Source organism: Otolemur garnettii, unplaced genomic scaffold (assembly GCF_000181295.1).
Source record: "Otolemur garnettii isolate 467f Iridium unplaced genomic scaffold, OtoGar3 scaffold00213, whole genome shotgun sequence".
In the NCBI taxonomy this organism is placed as follows: Eukaryota; Metazoa; Chordata; class Mammalia; order Primates; family Galagidae; genus Otolemur; species Otolemur garnettii.
This window is the reverse complement of record NW_003852608.1, coordinates 74,502-92,617: the sequence shown is the minus strand read 5'-3', so window position 1 is coordinate 92,617 and position 18,116 is coordinate 74,502. Positions and strand designations below refer to the sequence as shown.

General features: G+C 50.6%; 1 protein-coding gene across 1 annotated transcript in view; it reads right to left on the bottom strand.

Annotated features, from left to right (window-relative positions):
* Positions 1–18,116, bottom strand: part of EMILIN2 (elastin microfibril interfacer 2) — a 61,870-nt gene that overhangs the window by 11,462 nt on the left and 32,292 nt on the right. Inside the window, exons 4-5 of the mRNA XM_003801611.3 lie at positions 13,280–15,184; positions 1,289–1,726 (exon numbers count right to left, since the gene is read on the bottom strand). Of these exons, the coding sequence (XP_003801659.1) occupies positions 1,289–1,726; positions 13,280–15,184 (2,343 nt within the window). The remainder of the gene's footprint in view (positions 1–1,288; positions 1,727–13,279; positions 15,185–18,116) is intronic.

The window sequence follows — 18,116 nt, the reverse complement described above, 5'->3', positions numbered from 1 at the left end:
GGATTCCTGATGCACATGTGGTGGGGGAATGTCTGTGTGGAGGGGCACGTGGATTCCTGCTGCACGTGTGGTGGGGAATGTCTGTGGAGGGGCACATGGATTCCTGCTGCACGTGTGGTGGGGAATGTCTGTGTGGAGGGGCATGTAGATTCCTGCTGCACGTGTGGTGGGTGAATGTCTGTGTGGAGGGGCACGTGGATTCCTGCTCCACGTGTGGTGGGTGAATGGATAAACAAATAGCCCAAAAGAGTCTGAGCATCAGTGATACATGGAACAGGAAAGGCCACATCTCTGCCTAAGAGAGCTGGGATCACTGTGGCTCAGGCTGGCTGAGAGGGAACAGAACAACGAGCTGGTGAGAGAATGTGTCTCTGTCTTCTCAGCAGTGACCAGCCTGCCATGAGGCAGCGGGGACCAGCCCCAGCCCTGCCAACATCTGGGTGCCCCTGATGGTCCTCCTGTTTGACCCAGAGGAGGCTGGTTGCACTGTCTGTCCTATGGCAGATGACATGACCTGCCCCAAGCAGGGTCATCTGTTTACATGTTACAGCCCTAAATTTCAAATTTCATGTTCCTCACCTGTAAAATAGAATTGATACTGGCTGCCCAGGAAGGAGCTCAGAGCCAAGTTCAGCCCTGGGCATGTGGCAGGAATCCCACACATGCTCGCCCGTCATCCTCCTGCCTTTACTCTGTGACCACAACCCTATTGGTGCTGACACTGCCCACCTGCACGGAGCACCTTCTAACCACTGAACACAGCTTTCCCCCAGGAAAGGGGGAAAGGGGGAAATGGGACCTCAGGACCATCATCCTGAGGTCCCATTACTATCCTCACCATGTAGTTGAAAGAAAAGTGCCTCAGAGAAGCCAGGAAGCTGCCCCAGGTCTAAGCCTGTGATGACAGAGCCCTCCTGTCTCACCACATGGCTGTGTGACCTGCCTCTGCTATTAGGCAGCTGCCGAGACAGTTTCGGTTTCCAAGACCCTTCCTTCTGGGAAGATGGATGAGCTGCCTGTGGGCACAAGTGTCCAAGCCCCTGGGGCAATTCTAAGTGCCATTTACTGCACTGTCACTGGGCTGTTCCAGCCTCTGCATTTCTCATTATTTCTCATTAACATAAACTGGTCCCTTGGGCCTTGGCATCCTTGGAAAGTGACCTTTATGAACTTGTTCCCAGAAGGAAGATCCTGCCTGCAAAGACCCTTCAGCAGACCCCGAGGCTCAGGCTGAGGTCCATGAAGTCCCCATGTATTCTCATGCTCAGCTCAGCTGTGCTGGCCTTACCTGGTGCACCGGCATAGCCTTCGGTGTTGGGGATGGTCCCCTGTCTGGTCTGGCCATCCACCCCCTGGGGCAGGCCTCTCCCTGATACACCTGTCCTTCCTGGAGGCCCAGCCTCTCCAGTCTCCATGATAACCCCCGTGGAGCCAGGCAGGAAGGGCAGCCCTGTCCAGCCAGGCCACGCAGGAGGGGGAAGCTTCTTCTTAGGGGGTTGAGGCTGCAGGGGTCTCTGGGGCAGGACAGGCCGCTGGCCTGTGTGCAATCGATGTCCAGGATCCTCAGGAGGTGGGGGACCACTTGGCCTTGGCAGTGGCAGTGGGGTGGGCTCCAGCTCAGCTGGCTCAGTGGGGACCTCTGTCGGTGATGGGGTTGGGGGCCTTCTGGGCATCTGTGGGGCCTTCCCTCGGCCCGGGAGCTGGGGTGCTTCTGAGGGCTCCTCGGCTAAGTATTGGGAAAGCAGAAAGAAACACAGTATTAAAAACCTCCAACTTCTTTCTCTGTTCAGTCCCATGTCCCCTCTTATGAGGCCCATTGAGTCTGCAGTTTCCTGCAGAGGGCTAAGCTGCTGGCTGTCTCTGGGGCATCCCCTATCAGGGTATACAGGAGAGCACCACAGCTCAGGGACAGCCTGCCTCACGTCTTCTGAAGCAGCTACAGGTCAGGCTGCCCTCAGGTCTCCTGGGGAGCAGCTGGGACCCCCCCACCTGGGGAAGGAAACTTTCAGCCTCTCTGTCTATACACATAGATGGCTGTGCTCCCCCAAATGGTGGCATCCTTGGCTCCAGTGCCCAAAATGTTCCGATTTTACTGCATGCTGATACAACAGACATGTCACAAATTAGCGAAAGGGACTTGATGCCACCTCACAATCTCTAAAACATGCTAGTCTCAGAGTCATCGCTGGCAGCCTTTCCACTGGCCACCGAGGGACAGTACTGTGAGACCCCACGACGGACCCAGGCAGTGTTCGGAGAACTCAGCTGCAGGCCCCAGAGGAGCAGCAACACATATCTTTGGGCTAAAGCCTTTTGAGTCACCAGCTGAGGGGATTTCCAATGAGGGAACCTCCTGGTTCACTTCTCCTTGCTGTCTTGAGACAGCCACATCCTTCCTCCTTTGAAGCCATTCCTGGAACCAGCCTTCCAGAAAGCCTTCCTGACTGCCCACAGGACACGTAACAATAACCTAGTTGAGAAACTACTGGCAAAAGCAAAACGCATTCCACCTCCTCAATCAGTCTGGTGCTCGCAATGCCCAAGGTTCCAAACGTCTGCAGTTATGACCCAACGCAATCTGGGAGTGACTGCCCTTCGACCAGCTGTCTGGTTTTGTTTCAAAACTCACTAAGGTAAATATGGCAGCTGAATACAGAGACAGGGTGCTAGATCCTTCAAGAGAAGTTACTTATCAAACAGCCTTTCCAGAAAAACAGATTGGGGTGGTAAGGAGAGAATTAACCAAAGAATACAATTTCCCATAACTGAAGAAAATAAAGGATCCTACCACAATTATTGAATAAAACATACATACCAAGGTATACTCAGAACACTGAGAATAAAGAGAAGATACTATGAGCTTTCAAGAGAAAAAAATACAAGAGGTTAACTGCACATCAGAAAGGCATCACCCGGCCTCTCAACAGCATTGGGAACTAGAAGACCAGAAAACCGTGTCTATAAATTTTGAGGGAATATAATTGTTAACCTTGAATTCTATACCCAGTCAAAATATCCATCAATTATAAGCATAGAACAAAAACCTTTTAAAGACAAGCAATACTTTAAAAATATGAAAAGCACCATCTCTTAAGCATCCTATCTTTCTTTTTTTTATGAGAGTCTCACTGTGTGCTGAGGCGTCACAGCTCACAGAAACCTCCAACTCCTGGGTTTAGGCAATTCTCTTGCCTCAGCCTCCCGAGTAGCTGGGACTACAGGCGCCCGCCACAACGCCTGCTATTTTTGTTGCAGTTTGGGCCAGGGCTGTGTTCGAACCCACCACCCTCGGTATATGGGGCCGGCGCCCTACCCACTGAGCCACAGGCGCCTCCCTCAAGCATCCTATCTTAAGAAGCTATTGGAGTTAACTGTAATCCTACCACTCTGGGAGGCCAAGGCAGGTGGATTGCCTGAGCTCACAAATTTGAGACCAGCCTGAGCAAGAGACCCTGCCTCTAAAAAATAGCCGGGCATCATGGTCCCAGCTACTCAGGAGGCTGAGGCAAGAGGATCACTTGAGCCCAAGTGTTTGAGGTTGCTGTGAGCTATGATGTCACAGCACTCTACCAAGGGTTACAAAGTGAGACTCTATCTTAAACAAAAACAAAAAACAAGGTGTTAGAGAATGTGCTCTCCAGAAACAAGGAAATAAACAACAAAAAAGACCCATAAAGAGTCTAACACAGGAGAGAAGATAAAGACATCCCTAGGACAGTAGTGAAGGAAGGCTCCGATTCAAAGCCTCACAGCAAGTTCAGAGAGTAACCAGCCCCGTGTGGGTCAGGAAGAGCAAGAATTCCAGGAGGGCGGCCTCCCCCTGGAATTCCAAAAAGTGGAATTGACAAATGATCTGATATTTTTCATGGTATAAAAAAATTGTATTGAGAGGCTGCTGAAGGATAGGAAGACTCCAAAATAGATCTGTAACATCTAAGCAAATAAGGTGACACTGCTCCTGATTCAGAGAAAAGAAAAAGAAAAAAGGCAACATAACCATAGAAAGCTATTTAGCTCAGACTGCATCGACGTTGAACACTGATTTATCGTGCCACAACTATACTGGGCACTGGAAGAAAGGGAGCCAGTACACAATATCCAAAGTGGATGCGTCAGGTTAGAAATACTGTGGGGAGCACGGAGGAAACAAAATGGCTGGGAGAGCTGCAGGAGGCTGCCTCGGGGGTGAGACGGTGACGGGAGGGGCAGCAGGGCTGCTGCTCAGTATGAGCTTCGCACTGCTGTTTTACTCATTTTTATAAAATGTAACTATAAAAGACTCTCACTGAGTGTCTGTTTCTACCCGTCCCCTCCAATCTCTGCATGTGTGAGTCTGTCTTTTTCCTCCCAGGGCATATGCGTCTGCCTGAGCCCTAACCACTCCGCCTGAGCGCTAACCACTCCGCCTGAGCCCTAACCACTCCGCCTGAGCCCTAACCACTCCGCCTGAGCCCTAACCACTCCGCCTGAGCCCTAACCACTCCGCCTGAGCCCTAACCACTCGGCCTGAGCGCTAACCACTCGGCCTGAGCGCTAACCACTCCGCCTGAGCCCTAACCACTCCGCCTGAGCGCTAACCACGCGGCCTGAGCGCTAACCACTCTGCCTGAGCGCTAACCACGCGGCCTGAGCCCTAACCACTCCGCCTGAGCGCTAACCACTCCGCCTGAGCCCTAACCACTCCGCCTGAGCGCTAACCACTCCGCCTGAGCCCTAACCACTCCGCCTGAGCCCTAACCACTCTGCTCTTCTTGGATTTGCTCCATCCAGTATCAACCTCTCTTTTCTTCCTCCCATGGCTCCTTTTAGCCCAAATGTATGTGTCACCTTCCAGAATCTGGGAAAAAATACTCTTCCTTTGCTGGGTGCAGTGGCTCACGCCTGTAATCCTAGCACTCTGGGAGGCCGAGGCAGGAGGATTGCTTCAGTTCAGGAGTTTGAGACCAGCTTGGGCAAGAGCAAGAGCCCTATCTCTACCCAAAATAGAAAAATTAAGGGCAAATGAGGTGGCTCACACCTGTAATCCAAGCACTCTGAGGAGTCAAGGCAGGTAGATTGCCTGAGCTCAGACATTGGAGACCAGCCTAAGCAAGAATGAGACCCCATTTCTAAAAAATAGCTGGGGCATGTGGCAGGCACCTGTAGTCCCAGCTACTTGGGAGGCTGAGGCAAGAGGATTTCTTGAGCCCAAAAGTTTGAGGTTGCTATGAGCTATGATGCCACAGCACTCTACTGAGGGCCACAAAGTGAGACTCTGTCATCCCCCAAAAAATAAAAAATAAAAAATAATTAGCTGGGCATTGTGGCAGGTACCTATAGTCCTAGCTACTTAGGAGGCTGAGGCAGGAATGCTTGAGCCCAGGAGTTTGAGGTTGTGACCTAGACCTCTCTGAGCTATGATGACACCACTGCACTCTCTCCAGGGGATGGAATGAGATGCTGTCTAAAAAAAAAAAAAGAAAATACTTTTCCTCAGTTTTACAATACTCAATGAATTTCACTTGGCAAAGTACCTTTAAAATGCAAAGTACAGGCCCCTCAAATGTGTTCTTATTTTCCTTTCTATCCCCACCAAACCCTTCAAATCCACCCCCTCACTCTGAAATAAATCCTCATCACTCCCCCCAGGACCCCATCTCCGCGTATTTCACTCTTCCTGCCCCTGCTCGCCCCCCCTTTCCCTCCACACATGCTTGTGGCTAAGGCCAGCTGATTCTAATTTTGAAATATCCCTCGACTCCTTCATCCATACCTTTTCCAGAATGCTCTTTAGAAAGCATTCTAACCCTTACTTCCTGCTCAGAAATCTTCCATTGTTCGCCACTACTCATAAAATCAATCAGAATCTCCTCCGACACCCCGTGCCCCTGCCTCCTCGTCAGAGCCTGTGCTCTGCCCAGCCCTCGTCTGACTTCCTGGCTTTGTGCCTTTGCTTTTACTGTGCAAAGTACGCCCTGAGCTGGCCACTTCGGACATCCTCCCTGGAGAAACGGCACCTGTCCCTGGAGCCCCAGGTCCAGTACCACCTCCTCCAGGACGCCCTCTCAGGTCTGCCCGGCAGGGTAGGGGCCGTCCTGCCCCGAACAGGAGCCCACATGGTCCCTCGGGGCTCTTGTGACAGTTGGTGCCGCTCCTCCTGGCCGGATGATGAGTGCTTGAGGACAGGGTGTGGCACGGGCCTGGCCCAGCACACTGAGCAATGCGTTTAGCGAATGAAAGAAGACTGCTAGTGTGACAGGCACTGTGGGTCATGCCTGGTCTCTGCCAGCTGTTCAGCTGGGCACCCTAACTGTGCCACAATTAATAGGCATTCCGGGATCCTCTCGGGGCAGTTCTGGTACATACAGGATGATGACAATTTTTTTTATATCCATCACTCCCTCGGCACCCAGAGCCATCACACCAAGTGGAGAAGAAGGAAGGAACGGGGATACAGCTCGGGGCCAGCATCCTCACAGACCTCCCAGGGAGTCTGGCACGGGCACTGTGGAGACCTGAACGCTCCAAAACAGCTGCCACATCACCCAGGGATGACAGGGAAAAGCCACAATGATTCGGGCCGTCGCCCCCCCACCCCAGCCTCTCCCAGCCCTGGCCCAGTCACAGGGGCCCAAACGCACACACTTCCTACCAAGTCCTGACAGTGACTGGATGCCACTCTGCTCACTCTAGGAGGACCACGCTCCCGCAGGGGACTGCTTTCTGAATGGAACATGTGTTTCCAATTCAGAGAGTGGCCATTTGAAATGAATTCCTCCAGCGAAGCGAGGGCTGCTTCCCATGTGTTCAATTCCCACACAATGGTCAGGACAGACCAGTCACAGGGCACCCGGCCTGCCCACTGTCCTGGCACCTTGTGCCACCATGAGTGGAGTGAACAAGGATGTGGCCCGGGGTTAAAGGCCACTTTCTGTCCTCAAAAGCTTTTATCAAAAGCTAATTTCAACTTTTCTAAAAAAAGACTTTTCTTAGAAAAGCCCCAATGATCCCTGAGGCTAAAAACTGGTGTCCTGCAGCTGAGTGAGAGGAGTCTGGGCCACCCCTCTGCAGTGAAGCCCTGAGGGGCTGGGCCCAGACCTGGGAGCCAGATGGGGTCCAGAACAAGAGGCTGTGAGGAAAGCCTTAGCTGTCAGGAGCTGGGGTGGGAAAGCCACTGAGAATTCCTGTCCACGTAATGGGCTCAGTCCGCAGTGCCCTGCTGTCACCCAGGCTGGATCTGATGCCAGGCAGATGAAGTGATGGATGTGGGTGTGCGCACTGGCTGTAAGGCTCTGGGCATGTACATGCATTCAGCCGCAGTCCTAGCCGGGTAAAATCTGCTCTCCCTGTGTCCGAACGACACACCTGCTGACCAAACAGTCAGAGAAGTATTGTAAAGATGCTGGCACACTCAGCAGCTGGACGGAGGATACTGGCGCAGTGGGGGGCCCGGCCGATGGCACAGCGCCACTTCCCAGGGAGGAACCTGACGCCGTCACTGACAGGCATGAGAGACGCTCTGCTCATCAGGAGACTCAGAGCATCTGCGGGGCTGGTGCTGAGTGGGTACAGGTGAGCTCAGAGATGGGGGTCGCACTTCCCCGCAGGACAGGAGTGCTGCCCCCCGAAATGGCGGACAGGCAGGCATGCAGGAGAATCCTCAGGGCTCAGAGACAAAGGGAAGGAAAATCTGAATCGTTCTCTCGATGACACAGGGAGGGAAACACGTGCCCACTGGATAGTTCTGCTCCAAGCAAACAGCCATCTCGAAGCTGTTTTGGACTCTGGTTGCAATGAAGAGAAAAGTCCTCAAGCTGGTGAGCAGGGGCTGTCTCGGCTGCGTCACTGAAGGGCCCACACTGACGCCAGGATAATAAGAGTCCAGACATAATGATAGTGAGAGCCCAGGGAATAGGGTAAATAGGGAAAACTGGCCTAAATTTCTCCCAAGTACCTTGGAATACAAACACGGCTCCAGTCCCGTGCTCAGATCTGCGGCAATGAATTTCAACTGAAGGACTTTGCTGTCAACCCCATGGAGAGGGGCTCACCCAGCTCAGCGGCAGCATCACTTGGATTTTTTTTTTTTTGGTAGAAATTCATAAACTGATTCTAAAATGTATATGGAAATGCAAAGAAGGCTCTCTACTGCCTGATTCTGAGACTTACTCTAAAGCTACATTAATATGCCGCGAACAGAGACATCCAACACCAGGACAGAGGGGCCCTCGTGCACAGCAGCCACGGTCGGTGCAGTGACACAGGCCTTGCTTTATTCCGTGTCCTCTCCTCCCCTCTCTGTTCCCCTCTCTTTCTGGGCACAGCTTGCCTTGGTTTGGGTGTAGCCTGCTGCCTCTGGAGTAACCTTCCTTCCACTTCTGCGATTAGAGCTGGCAGTCTCTAGTTTTGTTTTAATTCCAAATTTAATTACAAATTCCCAGGCCTCACTTCATCCCTGCTGAGTGGGAATCTCCTGAGTGAGCCCAGGAGTTCCTGGTTTTCGTTACAAGTCCCAGAGGATTCTGTGCACACAGCCATGGGAAAGCTCAGTTCTCAGAACATTGCAGTTCTAAGTTCAAGGTTAAGATGGAGAAAAGCAGCTCCTACTTACAACCACCACAGAGCGTTGCAGAAACCAGATAGCTGCCCATAGGGTAAAAGGGTGTGAGCTGGCAAGAGCTCAGTGCGGCGGAGTGTATGCACTCCATTTCTAAATTCTTTATGCATTTCTTTATGTATTTCTAAATCTCTGGGACCACCATGACATCCTGGGCCTAACCTAGCCCTGAACTCAGCTAATTGGGAATGAAGGGCCACAGCAATCAGGACGTTGCTGTCAGGTGGCCCGGGCCAGGCCTCTGGTTAGGTCCTAACCTGAATAGTCCATGCTCTTTCACTCTAACAGCTTAACTTAAGCAACTTGATAAGAACAGGATTCTTAAATCTGTAACACCCCTAAATGAAACGCTGTGACAATGGGAGCAGAAAGGGTGGGAGGGTAGGAACAGGAAGTGACGCTGCTGTCCCTGGGGTGTGCTGAACCCCGACTGCAGCGTGGAGCAGGCCTCCCTTCTTGGAAGGACGATGTGGCGAAAGAGACTTTCTGGGCACAGCAATGTCCCTCTCCCCACCCCTCTTTCTCAACACCAGCACCCGCCTCCTGGCTAGAAGAGGAACAGCCAAGTCCTGGCCTCCACATCAGGCCAAGGGACACTGCCTTGATGTGTTCCAGTGCTGTCCTGGGTGGCAGGCAGGAAGACAGCCTTTGCCAGTCCCCCATGTCTCGTGGGGAAATCAGTGAGTGTATGCCAACCTCACAGGTAAACCAGGTGACTTGGGGGAAAGGAACAGAAGAGGGGGCACTGAGATGCTTCGATGGACTGATGCCCCCCACTTGGGAATGTGACAACAGGAGTGAGTGCATCCTGATGGCATCCCTCAGTGAACCCTTTTCACTTAGGACCTAACTCGTTCATAAGTGATGCGCTTCTGGTCAACAGAAGTATTTGTACATGAATTTGCGAATGCTGGGAGGAGAGATTTCCAGGCTTCTTACACTCTGTACCTGACCCCTCATTTAGAAAAGAAGAAAGAGAAGGAGGGGACCCACCTGGCGGTTGTCTACAGCATTCCCACCCCTCTCACAGGCTCGCTCACTTCCCTGGGGCTAGGGGTCTGTAGGAAAAGTTCAGCCAGAAATAGATGGAACATCCATTACAGGGGGCAGAGTGAGAGTAACAGGTGATGTTTACTGAGCGACCACCAACTGCCGGGCACCATGCCTATGAGTGTTAATCCTCATTCCAACCTTTCGAGGCAGGTAACATTATTACTTCCCATTTATAATGAGGAAAGGGAGGCATTAGGTCCATAAATAACTGGCCCAAGGGTGGCGCCCGTAGGTCAGTGGGCACCAGCCACACACAGTGAGGCTGGTGGGTTTGAACCTGGCCTGGGGCAGCTAAAGCAACTGCAACAAAAAAGTAGCCGGGCATTGTGGTGGGCGCCTGGAGTCCCAACTGCTTGGGAGGCTGAGGCAGGAGAATCTCTTAAACCCAAGAGTTGGAGGTTGCTGTAAGCTATGATGCCATGGCACTCTACCCAGAGAGACAAAAAGAGACTCTGCCTCAAAAAAAAAAAAAAGAACTTGCCCCAAATCACAGAGATAGTGTAGATGAGCTGGGTTTTCAAATCCAGGAAATAATCACCTCCTGGCCCCAAATCCAGTAGTTTCTCCTGGTACTTACGATCCAAACCCTTCATCACACCTGCAAAGCCCCGTCTGATCTGGTTACTAGCCTGTCTTCAACCTCATTGCTCACACACTTGGCCAAACTGAAATTCTGACTTTTTCAAAACTCGTTCCTATCTGAGGATCTTTCAATATGCTGTCCCATCTGCCGGGATCATTTTCTCACACTGATCTCTACAGGGCTCACCCTACTTTATTCGCATCTCCGCTCAAGTTCACTATCTCCATAGCTGCCTTCCCTGAACCCTCGCCTAAAATGGGCCCCCGTCCCCCATCCCCCATCCCCTTGCTCCGTTTTATGTTTGCTCTCAGCACTGGTCGCTAACTGAAGTCAGGTCCTTATCTGTGTGACTGCACTTGTCTGCCCTCCCCACTAGAGTCTAAGACCTGTGAAGTCTGGAACCCCAGCACTGCGACGTGCTCAGTAAATACCCACTGAATGAGTAAACATATGAATACGCAGGTCGGAGTGTATTAGTCAGGAGAGGGACATCACATCTGCCTGACCCAGCTGAAGGTGAGAAAGTAACAATAATCCAGTGGTTTTTCATCTTTTGGAAGTTAGGCACGTCTCCGAGTCCTAGATGAAATCCATGGACCTTTTGTCCAATAAATAAATAAATAAATAAAATCTTTGCCTATAATTTCAAAAATCCCTTATAAATCCTTTACAAACTAACAGAAGGACTTGGCTCTGTGTGACTGTCAGCTGAAGCTCCTTTTTCTCACCCCCCGGTTGCCTCCTGGATACTTTAGCCCCCTCCGCAATGCTTCCCCAGAAGGAACAGGATCTGTGAACAGGGCAAGGAAGTGAGCGGAAACTCCAAAGTGAGTGTGCCTCCCTGGCCCAGAAATGAGGTTAGGTCCAAACCAGTCACACACTGTCCCCTCTGGACTTGTGCTCACTCTACTAGATATGAAGACCACCATTAATACCCCTTCCCGGCCCACACATACCAGCCACATAACCCTTCAAAAGACCACCTGTTCTACCCCGTAGAACGTGGCCTGTAGGAGGCCCAGCAGCTTCTGCTTCCCTTTATGAACCAGACACCGTAAATCCAGCTACGTGAGACCAGCATGTTGTGAGGAAGCCTGAGTAGCCACTTCGGGTGTCTGGAGAGGGAGAGGCATCTGGAGGAGTAGTGAGGCACCAGACGTTTGACTGAGTCTTCCTGGACCTTGTAGCCAACTACATGCTGAGTCGGAGACTCAAGCTGATGTCACAGAGAACACAAGAACCACGAAGCCAAGCCCTGCCCAAGTTTCTGAACCATGATATAATGGAAAATGATAAATACATCTTTGTTGTTTTAAGCTACCAAGATTTAGGAGAAAGTTGTCACACAGCAGTAAATAGCTGACTGGTTCACACCAAGTCCTCACCAGTAATGCCCTCCTCTCCTACCCATCCTTCATCCATCAGATCCGGTAATTCCTCTTTCTGGAAGTTTCTCCCATCACGTCCCCTCACTCCTCACCCTGCCAGGCTCTGGACACTGCTCAGTAAACACCTACTAAGCAGTGAAGGCTCAGTGCAGAGCTCACTCCCGAGTCCCTCAGCCTGGGTGCTTGTCTGCACGCCCAGCGTGGGCCATGCACACTGGTTCCCAAGGCTATCTCTGTCTATCTCCCACCAGATGTCACTTCATCCACATATGCCACACACACCCCCAAACACCTACCACATAGTGGAAGCTCAACAAGATGTGACCAACTGGGAGGATAAACCCTTACGCGACTGTCTGGCCTTTGCCACACAGTGTAGCTCATTCTCCCTACAGACCTGCCTCTCCTTCCCGCTGACACTACAATGCATACACTTCTCCACACAGTAGGCCCTCAACACGCATCCTGTTGACTTAACTAATGGACGTGTGACTTTCTCTGTGATCTGAGCTCCAGGTTCACCACCCACAGACCTCCGTTACTCAGATTGCTGATCTCCCAGACCCAGATGCTATACTAGGAGACCTTGCCTGTTTATTTCTGGGCCTTTTCAATCAGTGAAATTCTCCAAAGTCCATGCTAGCTATAGTCACAATGATGAGTTCAGGACAAAGGATAATACTTTGGAAGCTACATTCTCTTTAAAGGCATTCACCAACTCCTACTGCAACAGACAGACATGAAAGAGTTAACACAGCTTCCCACGCTGCCACAAAGTTGCAAATCAACTGGAAATATCTGGTTCCATCTGTTATTATAAAGCACAGTCCAGACGGAACTGTGGGCATTGTTGCCACAAGGGACAAGTCACTCTATGAGCACACACTTAGGCTTGTGACCTTTACTCGACATTCCAGAGATACAGGCACTGAGTGGGCCAGGGAAGAAGGGACGGGTTATAAATAACGTGGTGCAGTGGGCTGGACACTGGGGTAGGGGCCAGATTCCTGGTCCTGTTCAGCCTGGTGACTCCTTAGCTGCAAGACAAGCACTGGGGTCTGCAGACATCGTAAGCCTTTTCACACTCAACTACCTTGGACCCTCCCTTCACCTCCTGAGGAGCAGTGACCCGGCCTGGGCTCCCCCGGGCAGGCCAGGACTCATCTGCCTTCCACGTGTAGCCCTCCCCTCCTCAGCCCGTATGTCTCTGCTGAGACTGATCATACGATCCCATGGGCTCATGGAGGCCGTGAAATCTCAGCTCCATATGTAAGGCCGTGCCACCCAGAGCTGAAAGTCCTGAAGGGGAGGATGGGAGGAAGGACAGCAGGACAGAGGAGGTCAGGAAACTGGTTCCTTCTGGGCACAGGCTGGCCCTCAACAAGTGCCTATGGGCCAGAGAAGTCTGCGCTCACCTCTGGGGGACACAGGAGCCGGACTGGAAGACAATGGCCCTTAGACGTGGCCTCGCCCAGGTTCACATACTCTGTGTTAATATTTATCTCCTTGCTGCCCAGCACCAAGTGATTCACAAACTGGCACCATGCTTTGGGTAGCACTGATGGGTTTAGTTAATTCCCCAAACTGTCCAGAATCTAGCATGATACTGTCACCTGCTACAAACCAAGACAAGAAATGGAACAGTAAGTTTCGACTTACTTGCTGATGGTTGAAATTTGACCAGCTCCTGCAAATCAGTAGAAATCTGGAAAACATGGCTGTAGAACTGCTGCACTGAATTCTTCAGGCCAGAAATGTCTCTGGAGTGTGCCCTGAGCGTCCCGTTCATCTGCCTGACGCAGCTCCACAGGCCGCTGACGTGCCTGTTGAGTCCCTCCTTGATCCTCTGAAGGCTTCCCGACACGGAGTCCAGTTTGCTGCAAGTCTGTTCCATCTGAGAGACCCTCCCCTCCACCACGGAGACCTCTGTCTGGACCCCACGTGTACTTTCCTTACATGTGTCCAGCTCGGAGCGGACCTGGCTCTGGAAGCTCTGCCACCTCTCCTCCAGCTGGGTACAGCAGCGAGCCTCGGGGTCCTGGGGGGACGGGAGGCTGTCCACTGTCCTTTCTTGCTCACCCACCTTAGTGCCCCCACCCACCGCAGCATTTTTACCTGCCTTGCAATTCCCCATTTCATTCTGAAGAGAAGTCACATTGTTTTCTGTGTGGTTTAGCTGAGAAGAAAGGAACCTGAAGTCCTGCTGAAGTTTCTGGATGCTGCGCTGGGTTTCTTGGAACTTCCTGTGCATTGTGTCATTTAGAGATTGCAGAAGGCGCATGCTGTCACGCGTTGCCGGGTCCTCCCCGGTCCCACGAGGCTCTGCTCGGAAGTTCTGCAGGCAAATATCCTCAACGACCTGCACTTTGTCCTTCAGGCGGTTTAATTCCATCACCACCTGTTCATTCCCCGACCCTGCCGTGTCAGGCAGGGCTAACCCAGGGGGCGTGAATGCTGCATCGGTGTCGTTGGCCATCTGTAAGAGGACGCTTCCCAGACGGTCTTCCAGAGACTGTATTTTCTGATCAACAAGGTGCTTCAAGCCATCCACCTCTCCATTAATGGTCCCCCGAAGGGTTTCCTCGATGTAAAAGCAGTGCTCTTCGGCGTTCTTCTCCGTCACGTTGATCCTCGCATCTAGCTCATTCCACCTTGCGTCGAAGTCCACCTCTGGCTCTGGAACTACAAGGCGGTCAAACTCATTGTCCAGCCGTCCATTCAGCATCCTGGTGGCTTCAGCAACTCTCTCGATTTTCTGGTCTAGTGCCTTGATCTGCTGATCAAAGTCACCGTTCTTTTTGCTGTCACAGCAGTTTGGCTGTGCTGAAGGACCCTGTATCCGAGCTCGAAGGTCACTTATCTCTTTTCGGAGACTCGTTTCCTTCTCCCCTATCAGCTCGACCACTCCCAGGTAGCTGGTCCCGTAGTCGTCACACTGCTGCTGGAGGCCAAGCAGCTTGTACTCACACGAGTTCTTCAGGTCGGCCAGCTTTCTGTCCATCCCCTCCATGAGCTCCTCCCTCAGGGCGTCGATCTTACTGTCCACGTAGGCCTGGTAGAGCTCGTTGGTGGTCATGGTCACAGTAGGGCCCTGGGCGGCCTCCTGCAGCTGCCGGAGCTGCCCCTCATAGCCCTTCACCTTCCCGTCCAGCTCTGCCAGCTTGTCGCTCTTGGTCTTCAGGGTGTCTTTGACTTCGGCCAGTTCGGACTTGATGTCCTTCATGCCAGACTCTTTACTGTGCAGGACGCCAGGATGCTGGACTGTTCCTGTGTCTCCACTGGTGGCTCCATCAGGCTGGGGGTGCTGGCTGCCAAGCCACGACGGCTGCATTTTACTGGCATCATCCTGAATGGTGTGTTTGAGGTTTTCATTCACTCCAGCAAGGGAAGACTGGAGGTCAAGAACCGTTCTTGTGAGTCTGAGAACCTTCTCCTCTAGCACCTGTATTTTCTTGTCCTGAAGTTCTTGGGGCCCCTGTTTCGGATTCACCACCTGGCTTGGTTCTGCTGCAGTTGGAGACAAAGTTTTCTTGGGCTCCGAGACTTGGCTTGGTTCATTATTATCTGTAATAAAGAAAAAGTTGGAAGTAGATTAACAAACTGTGGTGTATAGTATATCATGGAATACTATTCAGCAATAAGAACAGATGGAGACTTTACATCTTTTATGTTAGCCTGGATGGAGTTGAAACACAGTCCTCTTATTAAAGTATCTCAAGAATGGAAAAGTATTCAATACTAATATGAAACCAATATATAAACAACTACACGCCCACACAAAAGAAAAAACACAAGTATAGTCTAGCAAGGGGGAGGGGAGAGGACGGGGGAGGGGGGGAAGGGAGGGAGAGGAGGGAGGGTGATTGGCGGGATCTCACCTACTGTGCACGGTGTGAGGGTGTTCAGCATACAACTACAACTTGAACTTTACCTTAGAATTGAAAACAATGTAACCTAAACATTTGTACCCTCATATTAATCTGAAATTTTATAAAAAAGAATAAGAGGACATGAATTAACATTTTCTACCTCTAGCCAGTTTCTGCAAAGACAACAAATGGGACATGTACAGAACACACTCAGCCTCCACTTCCAGCCGTCCACCTGACCGTGGACGATTGCTGCAGAAGTGGAAAAGAATCTGGGCTTTAGCGTCAAGTCAACCTCTAGTGGCATTCTGGCTGTGCTACTTACTGTTTCCCCTTGAACAAGTTCACTAGTCCGTGAACGATAATCCCCTCATCTACAATGAGAAGGTATAACCTCTCCATTAAAAGAATATACACACTGTGGGCCCAGTGGCTTATGCCTGTGATCCTAGCACTGTGAGAGGCCTTGCTTGAGGTCAGGAATCAGAGACCAGCTGGAGCAAAAGCAAGACCCTGTCTCCACTAAAAATAGAAAAATTAGCTGGATGTGGTGATGTAAGCTGTAGTATTGGCTACTCAGGAGGCTGAGGCAGGAAGATTGCTTGAGCCCAGGAGTGTGAGGTTGCAGTGAGCTAAATGATGCCACTGCTTTCCAGCCAGGGCAACAGAATCAGACTCTATCGCAAAAGAAAAAAAAAAAAAAAAACAGAATATGTACACGGCCCCTAATAGATAACCAATGGGAATCTCCCTCTCTCTGAAGGGAAACATTCATCATCCCTGAAGGGAAACATTCATCATCTGCTTTATCATATGAACACTTCATTCCCACACGGTGAGCTGCAGCCACACCCAGGGGTTGACTGCATGCTGTAAAACCACAAGAAGCCACTTTAGCAAGGTCCGCCCCTCAGCTGGTAGATGATGATATCATAGGATATGAAAGTGTCTGATACTATCCTCAGAGCAAGCCTGAATGTTTTATCTTTTACTTTCTACACTATAAGAGTCTCTGAGACATTGTTTAATCCTGTGATGCAGCCGGGAAAATGCAAAGCATCAGAGAAATAAAGCAACTGTTCTATTACTGTTTCCTAACAACAGAGCACTCTGGCTGCGCAGAGTGAGACTCAGTAAGTCAAAAAGCAGAGGCACTGAGGGACGGCCAGCTGCCGTGGTGCCCGCCTGCAGCTGCAAACGTGGGGGCCTTCAGCCCAGGGCTTTGGGCTAACCTGGGAGACCACATAGTGAGACCCGTCTCTAAAATACAAAGGGAGAAGGAGAATGCAAACAATGAACTACTGAGTTTTGGATAATCCTATTTTGAGAAAATCCCTCCCAAAGAAAAAGAGTCCAAAAGAAAGAAAAAATTACAACAATGATCGTCAGATGAACTAATACACGTCCACACAAGAGAAAAACTCAAATTCAAGTTGGGGCAGGGGAGCAGGGAGGGGGTGGGTGTGTTCCCTCTAACGGGCGCAATGTAAGGGCACATGGCACACCTCCCACGGGGACCTTACCTGACAAAGACAAACACTAGAACCTCATCGTTCGCTCCCTCATATGAATCTGAAAGTTTTTTAAAAAGCAAAGCAAAAAAACCATGATAGTGATGATTCACGAAATGAAAATAAATCGATAGATACAGAGATAGATAAGCAAAAGCAGGCTATGGAAACCTGCCCCGGGAGGAGGATGCAAACAAGCCACGCGTCTGACCAGGAGACGGTTACGACGGCACAGGGGACCGGAAGGGGCTACCGCGGACCAGCCTGGGGACTGCAGGGACGTGCGTGTCACACTGTGGAAAAAGTCAAACGCAACATCTATCACAATAAAATGTTTCAGCAAACTACACTGAAAAACACCGCACGTAAATTTAGAGTGTACATATTTTACTTTAATGGTCATTGTTTTTTCTTCCTCTAAACTTTTGCACAAGATCAGAGCAGCAGCTATTACTAATTAAAATGAAGTCAGTGGTAAAACCGACACTGAAATTCAGATGTCCAGACGCCCACGTATCTTTTTCCCTGCAGAGATAACGAACACCTTATTTTCCACACTGGAAAATTTTACTCTCGCAAGACACTTGACTAAAAGAAGAAAACAAGTAATTGAAACGTTATCCTGAGCAAAGGAAATAAAATAAAAGGCAGCGAATGGGGGGGGGGGTCGAGGCTACACAGGAATGCTGCTCTCCTTTACTACCGGTGACTGTAAACCGCTACAACTTTTTCAAAGATAATTTGGCAATATGTATCAAAATACACGGAATCCTCTTGCCTATGCAACTACACCTGTAGAAGTGTAATCTAGTAAACAATCAGGGATGAGTGCAAAAATTAAGCAGGAAAAATGTTTATTCAAATGTTACCTCTAATAGCAAAAAATTATGAACCACTTGTGTGACCAGGTTCAAATAATCACATTTTCTGAAGCCATTAGGTGATAGTGTAGAATATTGAATGATATGGAAGGCTATTCATTATAGAGTAAGTAACAAGTTCCACAAGAAGTGTGTCCTTTGGCTCGGCGTCTGTGGCTTAAGTGGCTAAGGTGCCAGCCACATACACCTAAGGTGGCAGGTTCGAATCCAGCCTGGGCCCGCCAAATGACAATGA